This window comes from Doryrhamphus excisus, chromosome 2 (genome assembly GCF_030265055.1).
Source record: "Doryrhamphus excisus isolate RoL2022-K1 chromosome 2, RoL_Dexc_1.0, whole genome shotgun sequence".
Lineage (NCBI taxonomy): Eukaryota > Metazoa > Chordata > Actinopteri > Syngnathiformes > Syngnathidae > Doryrhamphus > Doryrhamphus excisus.
In genome coordinates this window covers 15,322,533-15,339,474 of record NC_080467.1, presented here as the reverse complement: position 1 = coordinate 15,339,474, position 16,942 = coordinate 15,322,533, and the positions used below count along the sequence as shown (strand labels likewise).

Sequence of the window (16,942 nt, the reverse complement as noted above, 5' to 3'; positions counted from 1 at the left end):
AGTTTGAGACCCCTGCTCTAAACACTATAATATGCCTCTCACAGTTCTTGTACATATTTTACATACAGTCGACCAATTACAGGCATACAGTATACACTACTGAACTTACATAAAGGGCAAGTACACAACATCACGTCTTGTCAAAGCCTTTTCCTGCTGGAAAATGTTGAGTAAACTGACTAGTGAGACAGTGCCCTTTGCAGGATCTATAGCAACACCAAACTATTGAAGTTACCGTAACAGAGCAGTGATTTACTATTTAAAGCAGATAAAAGGGGGGGGGTCCACTGTAATTTGTAACCAGCTACCTTCTGAGAATTTAGTGTGATTTTGTCCACTAATGATTGCACTACATAACTGACCTGTACTTTTTTGGGGGCTGCTATTCTGCCGGTATAACAGAGAGTGTGTGAAATGCGCAAAAAAATTTGAAGGTAATTACTGAAATAAATAATGAACAGAAGCTAATAGTATGTGCTCATAAGTGACCGTAAGTCCATCCACCCATTTTCTATACTGCTTGCTAGGCTATGCTGGACCAGTCCAGGCAAGAGGCGGGGTACAACCTGGACTGGTCGCAAGCCAATTGTATACAAACAAGCGTTCACAGTCACATTCATACCTACAGTCATGTGCATCTGATCATAAGTCAGAACTGGATTTACAGACAGACAAAAAGTGTGGATTATGTGGATGTGGCTTGGAGAAACACCTTCCTCTCGCCTCTGATTACATCTGTTTATAAATCAGCTTACATTGTCATTCATTACTGATGAGTACTGATAGATTACGAAATGTTTAATTATGTGAGCATAATTAGTGTTTAAACCTGGATTGTATCACAAGTGAACAATGGTAATTGAAGAGAGAAGGGGAGGGTTCTGGTGTGGCATCTGATTGAATCATTACAACAGTCACTTTTATTGACATTATTTGTCATGATCTGCACTTGTTTTGGTGTTTGTCTGTGTTTTGTCCTGCAGCGGACTCCTGCCTTGCTCTACTGGTCTGCACACCTGTTGCCCATCAGCCATTCTTATAACACTCCACTTCCATTGTTCCCCTGTCAGACCGTTTGCCTTGTCATGCCTCGTCCTGCCTGCACCTTGCAACTTTGGAAATCCTTATTTGCTACTTTGTCCTCTTTTGTTTGTACTTTTAGCTTCCCAGTGACAGAAGGTCATCAGCGTAACACTTTTTCATTGGTAGCATAGAAAGGCAAAAACATGGTAAAGAAAAAGCAAAGTTCGATGATTGCTGAAGCGAGCTGGATGTCTCATGTGACATCAATCTGATGGTGGTCAGTTGCTTGGAAAAAAAACTAAAGAAAAAGCTGAAGAAAAAACCAAACCCTTTAATGCTCTGAACTGAGATCTTGCTAGATTTGTGGTGGTCCCGCACGAGCAAAATTCTGTGCGACTTTGAGGCAGTCCCCAACATAGCACAGATCCAAAAATGTGCTCAACACAAACTGGAATCAAACATCCTGCTCTAAATCTTCTAAAAGAGACCTAACTGTGACCTCACGTCTTCTTAAAACACTTCAATGTGATATACAGTATGTGCATCCACGCGGCGTACGCACTGCGGACCACACATGTTTGCATGCATGCATGTGTGTGTGTGTGTGTGGAAAAACTGGAATTGAATACAACCAAATCTGTTTCACACACTTGCAGTGTGTTGACGCCAGAGAGGAAGGATGTGACCTCACTGTACCAGATGAACCTCCACTCTTACAAACACACACACACACACACACGCAAGTCTGACATGCTCACAACTCATCTCCCCTGATAGCAGATCCCAGGAAAAGTTTACGATCTCACACTCACACACACACACACACACACACACACACACACACACACAGAAAAATGTCCTTTCATGGCAAATGAATCCATTAAATAGATTGTCAGGACTGGACTTATTTTGGCAGCATATGTTTTGGGGTTAAAAAGCCTGCCTCACTCACGACACACTACTGGCCTACTAAACCCTCAGAGAGCTTACCAACAAAAACCTCACACATGAACTCAGATCTAGACTGGACACAAAATGTAGAACATATGCAAGGGAAATCTTTTTTCATAAATAAGAGATTATAGCTATAGGAGGCAAATATGAAAATGGCATTTTTCTGTTTGCCTGCCTGATCTCCTCAAAGACAAAAAGCTAATCTTAAAATATCTTCTGGGTATGTTTGATTTTACAATAAATATAATGTGATTACTTCATTCCAGGCAGAGAATATTACAAAAAAAAACAACAATATTCCAGCTGGGGCACCTTAACTCAATCAACTTTGCCTTTTTGTCACTGTCAGATAAAAATGACATACATATCTTCACTGTGTTTGACTTTTTAAAGGGGACTTATTATGCTTTCCTCTTTTATGACCTATCAATGTAGTTATAATAGCATAGATAATGAGGTACACAACCAGCATTTCCTTATATGGGCATGACCAGGCACACAACTGTGAGCAGAGGAAGTGTGACTAATCACAGCCGTGGAAGGGATGGAGTAAATTAGCTCTAGAAAGCTCTAGAAAGATGGTGTGTCGCTACCCCATGTGAGTCCAGAACCCAATACAAAGGCCCGGTTAAATTAGTATAATAGGTCGCCTTTAATATAATTCCATTCTCTGTGTTTTCCTGTCAAAAGAATGAGCTAAAAAACAATAAAAGCATGTTTTCACTTTCACTTTGTAATTGGAACACAGCTGATCGTTGGTGCCGATTGTCGCCAACCTTCGATTTTGAGGAGATGGCAGTCAATAAACATGTTTCCATTGAAAAGAGATGAAGATTAATTCATTCATTTAAGCACTCATCCCAGCTGACTTTAGTAGATATTTAATTTTATTGAATTAATCTTGACGAGGGGCGGCACGGCGGTCGAGTGGTTAGCGTGCAGACCTCACAGCTAGGAGACCAGGGTTCACTTCCACCCTCGGCCATCTCTGTGTGGAGTTTGCATGTTCTCCCCGTGCATGCGTGGGTTTTCTCCGGGTACTCCGGTTTCCTCCCACATTCCAAAAACATGCTAGGTTAATTGGCGACTCCAAATTGTCCATAGGTATGAATGTTAGTGTGAATGGTTGTTTGTCTATATGTGCCCTGTGATTGGCTGGCGACCAGTCCAGGGTGTACCCCGCCTCTCGCCCGAAGAAAGCTGGGATAGGCTCCAGCACCCCCGCAACCCTTGTGAGGAAAAAAGCAGTCGAAAATGAATGAATGAAAGAAAGAATTTGATTAAATTCTCAATTATGACCAGTCTAGTATGTACCCCGCCTCTCCTATAAAGTCAGCTGGGATAGGCTCCAACATGCCTGTAACCCTAGTGAGGATATTAACAATATTTTTGAATACCTGTTTACAACCACCTGAACATTATTAGAGCCCTCCAGACATGAAATAACATCCCTATAATGACATTTACACTGTACATTTACACATCTACACTGGCGACCAGTCCAGGGTGTACCCTGCCTCTCGCCCGGAGACAGCTGGGATAGGCTCCAGCACCCCCGGCGACCCTCGTGAAAAAAAAAAACGGTAGAAAATGAATGAATGAATAATCTTGACGAGACTCAGTGAGGGACATACATGCAGTGTAACTAGCAGTATCACGATCAGATATTGATATCAGCTGGATATCAGCAAAATAAACATCGGATTATCGGATTATATTGGCCTGCATCTCAAATCTCCGATATTGGCAGGCCGATACAAGCTGTCCATTCCAGACTCTACCATGGCACGTCCATCCGTATGCTGACACGTTAACAATAGCAAGTTATGTCAGCTGCTTGGCAGTCCACAACCTGTTCTAATTTCTGATACTCTAATCAAGCCTGGGCTAAGTGTACTACTATACTACATACTGCGAACTTGCTTGAGGAATTGCTGTCTATTTACAATGAATCAGCAAAAAATTAACACGTGAAACACACAATGTAACTATGCAGAATAAACACTTATATACATGCAAAACGAAAGGATCCACAAGGCTTCATCACATTTGTTTCCTTCTCGTGATTGTCCAACTTGTTTCCTTCCAAAACATTCATTCTGAGCTATTTGTGCATGTGTGTGGAATAAGTTTCTGGAATGTTGCAAACATCTTTCCATGAAAACACTTTTCAATCTGTTTCTTATTGCTTTTCTATTTGTTCTATTGGACTCAAACCAATGGGTCCATATGGCGTGTTGTTTGTTTGTGTGTGTCTGAGTCTAAGTGATGTCAAGGTGGAGTACAAGTGTTTTTCTCATTGCAGTTTTGGACTTCCTGCTGTTTGCTGTGATAGTGAGCTTCAATCTGGATGTGACCGTGCCATTACAAAACTATACAAGTAAAAGTACAATCTGAGGATATTGTTGGTTGTTGTGGTTGCAGGCAAGAGTACAAAGCAATTGACACATTTATTTTAGTAAAATAACCTAGTATTTGAATTGGTGACAAAACTGAATGAATGATTGACTTTGAATGCTGGATCTATTGTCTCTATGAGATACAGTAATCCCTCGTTTATTGCGGTTAATTGGCCCCAGAACCAAACATTATAAGCAAATTTCTGCCAAATAAGATTCCCTATTTATAAAAATTCGTACTTAGAGCATCAAAAACCTGTTTACGATTTTCTAAATACAGTTTTTAACATTATCAGAGCCCTCTAGACATGCGGTAAAACCCTAACTGAAACCAGTAATAAAATCCTGTTGCTCTGGCAATAAAGTCTGGTGCTTGTGTGTCTCATCAAACGTTACAGTAATATTACTGATACCTTGCGCTGCAAAATTCCAAGCACAAAGTGGCAAGGGATTACTGCACAGTGTCGTTTTGGGGATAATATTCAGCTGTCTTACCCATTGCTGTCTGTAATCCCTCGTTTATTGCGGTTAATTGGCCCCAGAACCAAACATTATAAGCAAATTTCGACCAAGTAAGATTCCCTATTTATAAAAATTCGTACTTCGAGCATCAAAAACCTGTTTACGATTTTCTAAATACAGTTTTTAACATTATCAGAGCCCACTAGACATGCAGTAAAAACCATATAGTCACTTCAACTGATACCAGTAATAAAATCCTGTTGCTCTGGCAATAAAGTCTGGTGCTTGTGTGTCTCAGTAATATTACTGATACCTTGCGCTGCAAAATTCCAAGCACAAAGTGGCGAGGAATTACTGAACAGTGTCGTTTTGGGGATAATATTCAGCTGTCTTACCCATGCTGTCTGTGCCGTTGGTGGAAGTGGTGCAAGAGGTGGTGCTGTAGTGATTGGCCCCACTCCCGCTTCCCCCTCCTCTGTGGAAGCTGGACATTGGGGGAAGGCTGGAGTTTATGTCTGCTGATGAATGTGCTGGATAGCTCTGCAGAGAACATGATGTAAAACACGTAGTTTCATGAAATAGTTATAGGAATACGAGCTATAAGTATTTAGAAAGCTGGTTTGTTATGTTTAAAACCAAATGAAACAGAACTGCATTGTGTTATGAATGAAACACAGATGTGCCACCCTCAATGCACAGCTTGGTTGACCGGACAGGGCGGCACGGCGTTCGAGTGGTTAGCGTTAGACCTCACAGCTAGGAGACCAGGGTTCAATTCCACCCTCGGCCATCTCTGTGTGGAGTTTGCATGTTCTCCCCGTGCATGCGTGGGTTTTCTCCGGGTACTCCGGTTTCCTCCCACATTCCAAAAACATGCTAGGTTAATTGGCCACTCCAAATTGTCCATAGGTATGAATGTGAGTGTGAATGGTTGTTTGTCTATATGTGCCCTGTGATTGGCTGGCGACTAGTCCAGGGTGTACCCCGCCTCTCGCCCGAAGACAGCTGGGATAGGCTCCAGCACCCCCGCGACCCTCGTGAGGAAAAAGTGGTAGAAAATGAATGAATGAATGAATGACCGGACAGATGTGTAGAGGCCGTTAAGTGACATCACAGGTTCAGAGTTGAAATGTAGCTTCTCATAGTTTATGGCCCCAACAGTAGCCTGTTTTTTTTATTTATTGCAACGAATGGCTTTTCTGGAAATTACATCTGGCCCTTGTCTCACCAACCACCGACACCTAATGGCCAGTTTAGAATACAGTACTACATTTGCTTGTTATTTAGTTGCTTGTATTTTAGTTCATTTAGCGAATTGGATGCTTGAAAATGCCTAATTTAGGTCAATTCATTCAGTCATTCATTCATTTTCTACCACTTATCCTCAGCTGGACTCCTATAGAGATCTTCCAGAATCTGCACCTATTCCAGGTGTATTTCCTTTCATTTGTGCTTCCCGCCAAATCACCGCTTACCCTTGTTGCAGGGGGTGCTGGAGCCTATTCCAGCTGTCTTACACCCTGACTGGTCGCCAGCCAATCACAGGGCACATATAGACAAACAACCATTCACACTCACATTCATACCTATGGACAATTTGGAGTCACCAATTAACCTAGCATGTTTTTGGAATGTGGAAGGAAACCGGAGTACCCGGAGAAAACCCACGCATGCAAGTGGGATGGTAAAGGTTCAATATTTAGTTTTTATTTTTTTCAATATTTTAGTTTAGATCTTGATAATGGAAATGCAGAAAAATAACTGCCGACCAAACAACACATCTTTGTGGAAATGGACTTAATAGTCACGGGCATCTCTTCTTACCAGTCTGTCGTGAGGGTGAATCCCACAATACGAGGAGCTCTGCGCTGGGCCATGTGCCGAGTTGCCCCCTCCCAACATGCTGCCGTGATAACCCTGTTGGCTGATATTGCTGCTACTGCTGCTCCAGGGATCGCCACTGTGGTGACCGTCTAAGAAGACATGGTAATATCAACCGTCATGTGATGTAAACAACATACTTTACATTGCACTAAAACACTACACAATTCTCAAAAACTTCAAGCGTACCTGGCATAAAGAATGAGCTTGGGAAACCAGGTTTGGAGTTGGGATATCCCGGTGAATCCCGGTTGTAGTCGGCTGTACTTGCAGATGGCGCATACACCTGCAACAACAACAACACAACTTACATCAGAATTGTTATCACACATACATATTTTATGTTTTTCCTTTAGACAGTGATTGACAGATCCTTCATAGGACATATTGCACTGCAGACCTTTGTCAAGCTCAGTCCAGAAAAATGAATTTCTCTAAAATATGCAAGTAGATTATTTTTGGTGGAATGGAAAGGTGAACTAAATAGAAGGAACAAATGGAAAATAATGGAAAATGGATGGCGGACAGAAAGTGACTTTGGGTTAAGAGTTGAATTTTAGCTTGCCTTGAGTTATGTCTGCAGCAGTAGGCCATTTTTATTCAGGGCTTAGATAGGTAGATGGATGGATGGATGGATGGACAGATACTTCATTCATCTCCAAGTCTGTTGCTTGTGTGTCTCACCGACCATTACAGTAACATTACTGCAGTCTTTTGCAGATGTAGAAGCCTATCATTACTCACAAAAGGTGGCATTCTTCCCCCCCATATACAGCGGGTGCATGATAAAAAAGAAAGGGGGGGCTCCCTGTTACATTCCTCTGCTAGTGTGTGTTTGGAAGAGCATGCGTGCGAACACTCAACCATGACACTAGCATACGCCACAAGACGTAACTGTTCAAATTTCTCCACTCTCCCATTGCTCAATGAGTAACTCCCTCCTAAGCTAAACCTGCCCCACTATGAATAGGCATTGGTTGCTATTTTAACTTTTGTGTATTTACATGGAAATGTAATACAGATGGGGTAGAAATGTATGATGAAACACAGAGAGAAGACTGAAAGACAAAAAAAAAAAACAAACGCTCCTTTGCATTGCTGCAAGGGAGAACTGGTCTTGATTTATTTTATTAGCTGTGTGGACTCTTAGCACAAGGCATAAAGGATGAATGAACCAATTGGAGGCATATGTAGATGTAGAACAACCAGACGTGCACAGGTGTGTGAGTGGATGTAACAAATGGCTCCACTGAGTTATTAATACATGATTTCATTACGTGGCATTGCGTCAGAACCCTCCAGAGATGAAATTTGAAACACTCAAGCCCTTCTGATGGATGCAGAGGAACAAAGTGAGGATTAGCGTGACCCTGACACCCAATATAACAAGCTTTAATCAGGGGTCAAGCATGACCTTGGCTCATGTAGGAGGTATTCCCAGCAGTAGGAGGTATTCAAGACGTTCCTTTTCATAACATTGTTCAAAAACGTTATCATGGACATGTACCCACGTCACGTTGTAATATTAGGTTATTCTTTGCTATTTGTTGCTACAATAACAAGCTTGTTTATGAACCACTATTTTTGGCAACCAAATAATTAAACTGTTAAGATCACATACTCATTCATTCATTCATTTTCTACCGCTTTTCCTCACAAGGGTCGCGGGGGTGCTGGAGCCTATCCCAGCTATCATTGGGCGAGAGGCGGGGTACACCCTGGACTGGTCGCCAGCCAATCACAGGGCACATATAGACAAACAACCATTCACACTCACATTCATACCTATGGACAATTTGGAGTCGCCAATTAACCTAGCATGTTTTTGGAATGTGGGAGGAAACCGGAGTACCAGGAGAAAACCCACGCATTCCACACAGAGATGGCCGAGGGTGGAATTGAACCCTGGTCTCCTAGCTGTGAGGTCTGCGCGCTAACCACTCGACTGCTGTGCCGCCCAGATCACATACTAAGTAAATAATTTTTGGGCCAAAAAAACCCCCTAAAAATCTCTTTTCAATTGCCACTGTTTACTTGCAAAAAATCCAGATTTAAGCCCTATATATACCCCACACGCTTATTAAACACATTTCCACTATACATATAATGTACAAATACATCTATTATTACCAACTTATGGCGAATGAAATGTGTTTAATACAGAAAATATGGCCAAAAAACATGAATTTTCAGGGCCATGAATGACCCCAGTATGTACACAAAACAAACCTTTCTGTCAAAATATGTCATGATGCTGATGGGCAATAGTGGACATGCTTGCAAAATGTTAGTAACTGTGAGAATAAGAGGCTGATGCACAGGAAACACACACAACATGTGCATGTGGAAACTCACGTACTCCTACTGTACATGGTTATGGATACAGAATTTCAGATTTGTTTTTCTTCCAAGACACACACACAAAAACATACCGTACAGTACACAGTGTCTGTGGTTTACATTATAGCTGAACTCAAATACCCTTAAACTTCTTCCTCCTCATCCCCTTTGAGAAATGTATCTGATCATAAAAGCACATTTATTGACGTAAAAACTATTAAGATAAATACAGAATTGAAAAAAAGTAAAGTATTTGGACTTATATTACAGAGACATATTTTCCCACTGAATACGTTGTTTTAACTGGTGACGAAAGGCTGTGATTTGTGTGTGTGTGTGTGTGTGTGAGAGAGTGTGTGTGTGTGTTAGACATGCAGAAACAGGTGCAGTGTGTTCAAGTATGAGGAATGTAAAGACGCAATAACAGCCTCCCTTCTAATATGCACACAGCAGTATCAGTATTCCCACAGTGAGTAAGTGGACCTGAAGCCAGTCAGAAAGCGCTTAACAGTGTTGTCACTTTTCTGACAACTGGTAAGCCTCAAACCACAGAGAAATAATCAAAACCACAAGGGAACCCAGTAAAATCTGTAACAGCAAAATATATCAAACAATAATCTATAGGCGGTAATATCAAATTATCAGTGTTTTTCCCACACATATTTATTTGTGGTGGCCTGCCACAGATACATTTGGCCCGCCACGGATAAATTCACCCCATCGTGTGGCTTGTTAGCACTCATATCTGTCTATGTAATATAAGCAGTAATAATAGCCATTGATGCAGCAGTGGTGTTCAAAATCCTGTTGTAAATGATAATGATGATGGCTGGGTTTGCTTGAGAGATGAGGGAGAGTATCACAGGTAGATCAGACATTTTGATGAGGTGATGATCTGACAAATTCTGAGCCTGGTCATAATATGCATTACATGACAAACTACTCCCATCACAAACTTTGGGTCATACTGATATTTTTCCAAATTTACAGTACACCCGTATCGCTGACCATTTTCAAGCTGGAACCTCTGGAAATAGTGATGTCGAAACTGAAAAATCCTCTGGCATCTACGGGATTAACACACCTCATAGGCATCTAACACAACTGACTTGGTCACCCAGTATAACACATCCTTTCATCAATATAATGAGATATTAATTGTCCATTGTCTCTAAAGTCAGTCTACATTTACATCGAGTCCAGTAAACATCATGAATGTTTTTATTGTATCAACCTTGGATGTGTTTTGGCCCAAAAACCAACATGGGAAGTCCACAACTTCCATGTTAATGAACAATTGTCATACTTTTCTTATGATGCAAACCAAAAAAGCTCACTTTACGAAATCTCATACAAACACTCAGAGTCAATTTTTTTGAAACTCTCCACTTTGGCTACAGTTCTGTGTCATGCCCAATTATATGGAATGGTACCCAAGTTCTAATGTTCTAGGTTCTACCCTTTAAAATAAGGACACGTATGAAACTGCCTTAACCACAAACAAGTCAGTTTTCTTTCAATTCAATCACCATGGATGGACGAGAATCTTCATAGAATGCAATTCTTAGAAAACAAGCATCAGTTCTGTGTTGAGTATGTAATTTTACACATAGGTCATTTTCAGGCTCCATGTAAAAAAAGAATGTTTAAAATGATATTGTTTTATTATGTAATCAATCCTTTGGAAACCCATCAAAGCAGTCTTGATGGCCGCAATAGTTTTGTTTAACAAAAAAGAAGAAAGCAGAAAGCTTTGCAAAAATACAGGCAATTCCCTGCATAGACCCTTGAACTTGTTGCCTTCCACGATCGACCAATGATACAACGGCTAATAAAACCCAGTAAAGTCCGTGTTGGATGAATTCAAGGAGTTTTTGCAGAGCATCGCAGATTGCATCAAAGCATTGCCACTGGCAACGACGGGAGAAAATAAAGACACATTCCACTGAAAACTGATTCCTCATGGGGCGAAGACACACACACACACACACACACACACAAGCAGCAACCAGCTGTGTGCTCACTCATTTGAACCGCAGGTAAAAACAAAACTAGTTCCTTATGATACCAGTATAGATCTGTCTTGAGTTTTTCAGTACCAAGTTTTTGATCCAGAATTTCTTTTTGATCAAACGATCCTTTCAGTCATGTGAAGATATATTGACACATCGCTAAATTGAAGGGTACCCTCTAAAATCAACCACAACCTCAAGCCAAAGACATGCAATGTACAACATATTTGTACAATGTGCAATAACGACTGCTTTTGACAGCACTGGCAAGGCAGTTTGTCCCCTAGTGCTTTCATTGAGAAGCAAGTGGAAAAAGACAGAAAACAATAAACATTAAAACAATATGTTGGATGTGGATGAAAAGGCACTAAATGGAAACAAAAGGGAGTACCATGGGAATAAAAAGGAGATTGTTTTGTTATTATCTCCAAATGTGTGGAGGATCTGTACAACATCATCACTCCTCCATCTTTATCAGCCTTTGACAGTCTATCAGCTCTTTTGTGGGTCGCCAAATATCCTTTTGCAAAGAGCCATTAATTAGTAACTGCACGTTAACCAATTTGTGCAATGGGTGAGAGTTTAGTAGGAAATTATATGAAAAGTTTTGCACCATTGAAATGAAAACATTGCTGCTAAGAACACCAGGAAGCTGATATGGCTGATAAGGTGCCAACAAACCTAATAAACAGTACTGTTCACAAGTTCAGCACTCACTGTAAATAATGTAAAAATACAAAAGTAATATGCACTAAACATTGTACAACATTACGGTACAGATATGTATTATTACAGTTTTCAGTTATCACTATGAGTCTAAAGAATAGTCCACACACTAAAATCATAATGGTCTCCGATCTGTTAGTCATCATCTAACAAAAAAAAACAACCAATCTTTTATTTGCATTTGAACTAAAATACAAATATAAAGCATTCAAAAGATGCATTCAGAGATGTGATTGGTAGTATTCTACACTGGTCACAAAGTGTCACTACATTAAAAAAACACTTGATCACTAAAAAGCAGGCCTTTATTTCAGGTTTAAATGATCTGACGGGTTTATTTGAGTGAAAGGTGACTATAGGGGTGTTATTTTATGTCTACAACGCTCTAATAATGTTATACACAGTTTTTCTAAGCTCTAACTATAAAAATAGTCAATAGTAAATGGCAAACAATGGATAACTGTATAGCCGATCGTAACGACAACATGACTAAAAATAGTTAATTTGGGGTATGAAAGTGAATACCAGACGGTGACATTCATGAACAGCAGTCATCATATTTGGCTCGGACAATAATTTACAGCACTTTAATTCATGAAAAATGTTGATCAAATATTTGTTTGTACACTCTCTTCTTTTAAAGCACTATTAGTAACATATGCTAACCATTTTTGAACAAAATGGAATCTTGAAAAATAATGAAAACCGAGGAGCCACTATATTAGGTTACTAAAAGACCCGCACCAGTCTAGGCCTGCAACGAATGATTAATTTCTTAGTTGACTCATCTGAGGTTTTTGATTAATCTGTTGTTTTGATTAATAGAGGAATCGGATACCAAACACAAACAGTTAGTGGTGTGGTAACATATCAGAAGAAGAGGCAAAAATGTTGATGATTGTTTCCCAAAATAAAAGCTATCTTGTCTTTCCTAAAACACAACAGTAATAGGTCTGCTTTCATGGATGACTAAGAAAATAGTCAGATAATATTTACATTACAATTGATGGGATTAACTGGTGAATCGATTAATCATTGCTTCAGCTCTTGGTCCATTGCAAGTTTTGCATAACATGAGTTTAGAAGGGTTGGAGACTCCTGAGTTTGAATGCAAGAGTGTGTTTGCATTAACTTACTTCCATCTGTTTTTTTGCCACATCCACGTCTCAATTGTCCCGAGCTGAAATATTTGTGTCATAGGGAATAAATGTCATAAAAAAACATACATACTAAAACATACCCACACAACCCAGAAGACAAAATGTAAATCAGACATTGATTTTTCCTTCCTTAACCTCTCTTTCTCTCTCCCTCTCATCACACACAGAGTTTACCACGCTTCATCCAAAGCAGATGTGCTGGAATGTGAACACTCAAAGGAGCAGTCACGAAACCTCTTGACAGACAGACACACACACACACACACACACACACACACACACAATAACACACGTACACACAGCCAGCTGCACCTGTGCCGGTCCAATTTTTTTCTCTCTTTGTTTCCCTCCCTGCATCCTCCTGCCTGTCCTCTGCCTCTCATTCCTAAATGGCTTCTTTCTCTTTCATCCCCCACAAACATTTCGGCACCACAAGTCATACAAACAGTGGCAAATTCAGGAAAACAAGTGCGTTTAATATTCCTCCCATTTTGAAGGGTCGGCTCAAGTACCTCATCTGACTGGCGTTCATACAGTACGTGCGTACCTGTCTCATTCATCTCCCCTCCACGCCATAATTCTGCACTCAGAGCCAGACATGGTAAAGTGAATCAAACGTGCCGCAGACAGATCAAACATATTTTTGGGGGGCTTTCTGTTTTTTAGATGTATTTTTATAGAGATCTGAGCCATGGTCTCTGAGCCCTCTGAAGGTTAATTACGTCCCTGATTCAAAACACATGGAAGGAAAACTCTGAGCGCGCGCATGTGTGTGTGTGTGTGTGTGTGGGTGTATGTGCACGTGCTCTGAGAAAGCGGAAGGAAATCACACCGAGCCGAGCCCTTTATTCTACCAACCTGCAATTGCACTAATGTGAACCAGATGTACACACACACACACACACACACACACATTTGTATTTGAGCATGGCTGCTTAATTGAGTCAATATGATCCAGTACAAAAAGGAAGGCTTAAAGAACAAATAGAGAACAAAGATAATAAAGACAAAGAGGAATAAAAAGAGCAAAAAAAATAAAAAATCATTCTTCATGAGCAGTCAAAGTAGACAAAAGGTGAAAAAAGGGGAGGGGCCTGTGATAATAGTAGGTGACAGGTGATAAGAGGACAGGAAGCAATCAAACACATTGAGGGGTAAAAGCAGATAACACACTTGTACACACACACACATCTGTGTGTAATTGAAAACATACAGGGCCTTCAAAGGACACACACACACACACACAAGTACACTCCCTCTCTTTTTCCTTGTGGAGCTTCAGCTTCCTGTGGATTGATTAGAGCCCCCTATGTGAAGACAAGTGGACTCAGCATGTTTGTGTGCGTGTGCATGTGTGTGTCTGTGTGTGTCTGTGTGTGTTTCGAAGGATTCGGCACCTGTGACTGAAGGGGGAGCGAGTTAGACAGAAAACAGTGGGGGGCCAACGGAGCGAGAGCAAAGGAGAAAGGTGTGACACATACTGTAAGTGATAGTGAGCTGGGGAGACAGAGACAGACAATAAACTGTGTGTGTGTGTGTGTGTGTGTGTGTGTGTGTGTGTGTGTGTGTGTGTGTGTGTGTGTGTGAAATGCACTCAGTGTTCAGGACTGTTTGCTTTCACAGACAGAAAAAGAGACTATTCAATTTGTCATCGTGAAATAGCGCTCCTACATTCTTGTCCGACATCATCACAAGTGTTTGACTTGCGAGAAGCAATTGGAAAAATTATCGTTGAAAGGTTTTTTTCCAGCATTACAATAGTACATTGTTTAATCATAGCCACTGTATTTGTTATCTGGTGTGATATAGTCAGGAACCCCGGTCTTCACCACTATTACATCACAATTATACAAACACTGAATAATGTACAAAAAGACAATATACCAATACGTGGCATTACATAATTTGGGATGAATACTATTCAACCACAGGGAGTGGCAAATAAACCTTTTCCCAGGCTGACTTATATGTGACATATATATAAAAAATACACTTATTTGTTCATATAATGCACATATAACAGTGAACAACATCGTGTTTGTCTCCTTTCTTTAGATTTCATTGACATGGCAACACATAGAAGGTGAAATCTGAGAGCGGAAATAAATTATTACACTTTAACACAACCAAACACTATAACTTAAACTGAAAATGTATGTCAGTGCTTCTGATAGTGCTTTTCCTGCATGATACAGTTTAAATTATTACATCAAATGGTTACTCATCTCCACTGCTTTACTAATCAGATCTATTGTTTACTACTCAAGTACATTCCAGGTAGCCTAGTTAGGAGCCTCTTTCAAACAGAGAATACCTGCTTGTGCGTTTCACACAGGACCCACCAAAGCAGAATATTGCCATAACTACGTTGCGCTTTCATACAGTGACACATAATCCCTAATATCTAGATAATTAGACAAGTGTAATTAGTGTTACAACCAAGTAGCAACAATTGACTCGAGACAACAAACGTGATATGCCTTGACCTAGATCAGGGGTCTCAAACACGTGGCCCGCGGGCCCGTAGGACACTAGTTTGAGGCCCCCGCCTTGATATGAAAGTTTAATTTTAGTGCGGCCCGCGCAAGTTTGATATGGATGCTGTATGGTATGTACCCAGAAAAAATTAAGTTTGATTAATGTTCATGTTAAAGGTTAAATAACTGTTAATAGTTATCCTCCCTATCTGTGTGGAAGTGGTAAGGTTTTGGCTATTTAAGTTTAAAGGACATAACTTGAAGGCTACCGCTTAGGTTGCTAGCTCTCTAGTTTGCGAGTTAGCACGTGTCCCAAGACCCTGCAGTTGCACAATATGTTGTAAATAAAAAACGTATAAATGTGACTATAGTTGTGTTTTGTCATGTCTACAGGGCTCTAAAAATGCTTTGTTAATTTTAATCTGAAAAAAATAATTTGTCTACCCACCAACTATATGTGGTTTCTTAAGTTTTTATTATTTGCCGTTTTATTATTATTATTATATTTATTTATTACTGATTGATTGATTTTCTTTATTCTTCATTTGTTTATTTATTTTTCATCTTATTTTGTGTAGAAAAATAAAAATTAAGATATTTGAGAACAGTGGAATGTTTTATCAGAGCTTTTCTTGTAGAAAATCGGAACCAAAGCACTGAAAAAGTTTGTATATTTTTCTGTTTTTAATAAATGCGTTTTTTTTTTTTGGGAAAACCTGATGCGGCCCAGCCTCGCCCAGACCCTAGCTCCAGTGGCCCGCAGGTAAATTGAGTTTGAGACCCCTGTCCTAGATGCTGTCCTGTGACTTAGATGTTACCTTTTTTTCCATTCAACTTTGTCGGTGCACAGCTTCCCTCCCAAGACGGCGGATGGTGGTCCAGAATCTCTTCGAATCTGTCCAGAAGTCATTCTCAATGGCTTTTCTAAACCCTTCCCTTGTCCGAGTTTTTGCCTAAGCGATACCTCCTTCTGACAGGGGACTCTGCCAGTCCTTCCCAGCAGACCCACACAATATGGAAATGTTAGGCTAATCTTTAATTTATAAGAACAACACGGTGAACCAGGACTTGATGAATTGGGTAACTCAAAAACAGGATCCACTGCTCCAATCTTACTTTCCTATGAGGCATGAAATGGGCTAATGTCCTGTTGTCTGTAGGGTAAAACATTATATAGTCTGAAAAAGGCTTGTCAATGATTTCTCACATTCCGTCAGATTAAAACCTCGATAAACACGCCATATATGACAGGAAATGATCTTCACTGGACTCAGTCTGATAGAAATTACAGTAATTCCTGATGAATTCCAGGCAGGAATCGGTGAAAATAATGCCAATTAAGGAATATCTTGTAAAAGTAACATAAAGCAAGGAAGCAGAAAGTGAGATGTGAGAGCAGACCAGTATGTGTTTATGCTGAAGACTATAAATTAATTCAAGATGACGTCTGCTCTTGCCAAGAGCCACGAACATCAAAGATTCAGGCAGCCAGTGACGTCGCAGCGCTT

At 40.3% G+C, this 16,942-nt stretch overlaps 1 protein-coding gene across 5 annotated transcripts in view; it reads right to left on the bottom strand.

Moving 5' to 3' along the window:
* The window catches only part of LOC131109257 (transcription factor 4-like), a 195,882-nt gene that overhangs the window by 24,847 nt on the left and 154,093 nt on the right, over positions 1-16,942 (bottom strand). For all 5 annotated transcript variants that reach the window (XM_058061050.1, XM_058061032.1, XM_058061041.1 and 2 more), the window contains 3 exons: positions 6,909-7,005; positions 6,663-6,811; positions 5,234-5,378 (listed from right to left, as the gene is read on the bottom strand). In XM_058061050.1, the coding sequence (XP_057917033.1) occupies positions 5,234-5,378; positions 6,663-6,811; positions 6,909-7,005 (391 nt within the window). The remainder of the gene's footprint in view (positions 1-5,233; positions 5,379-6,662; positions 6,812-6,908; positions 7,006-16,942) is intronic.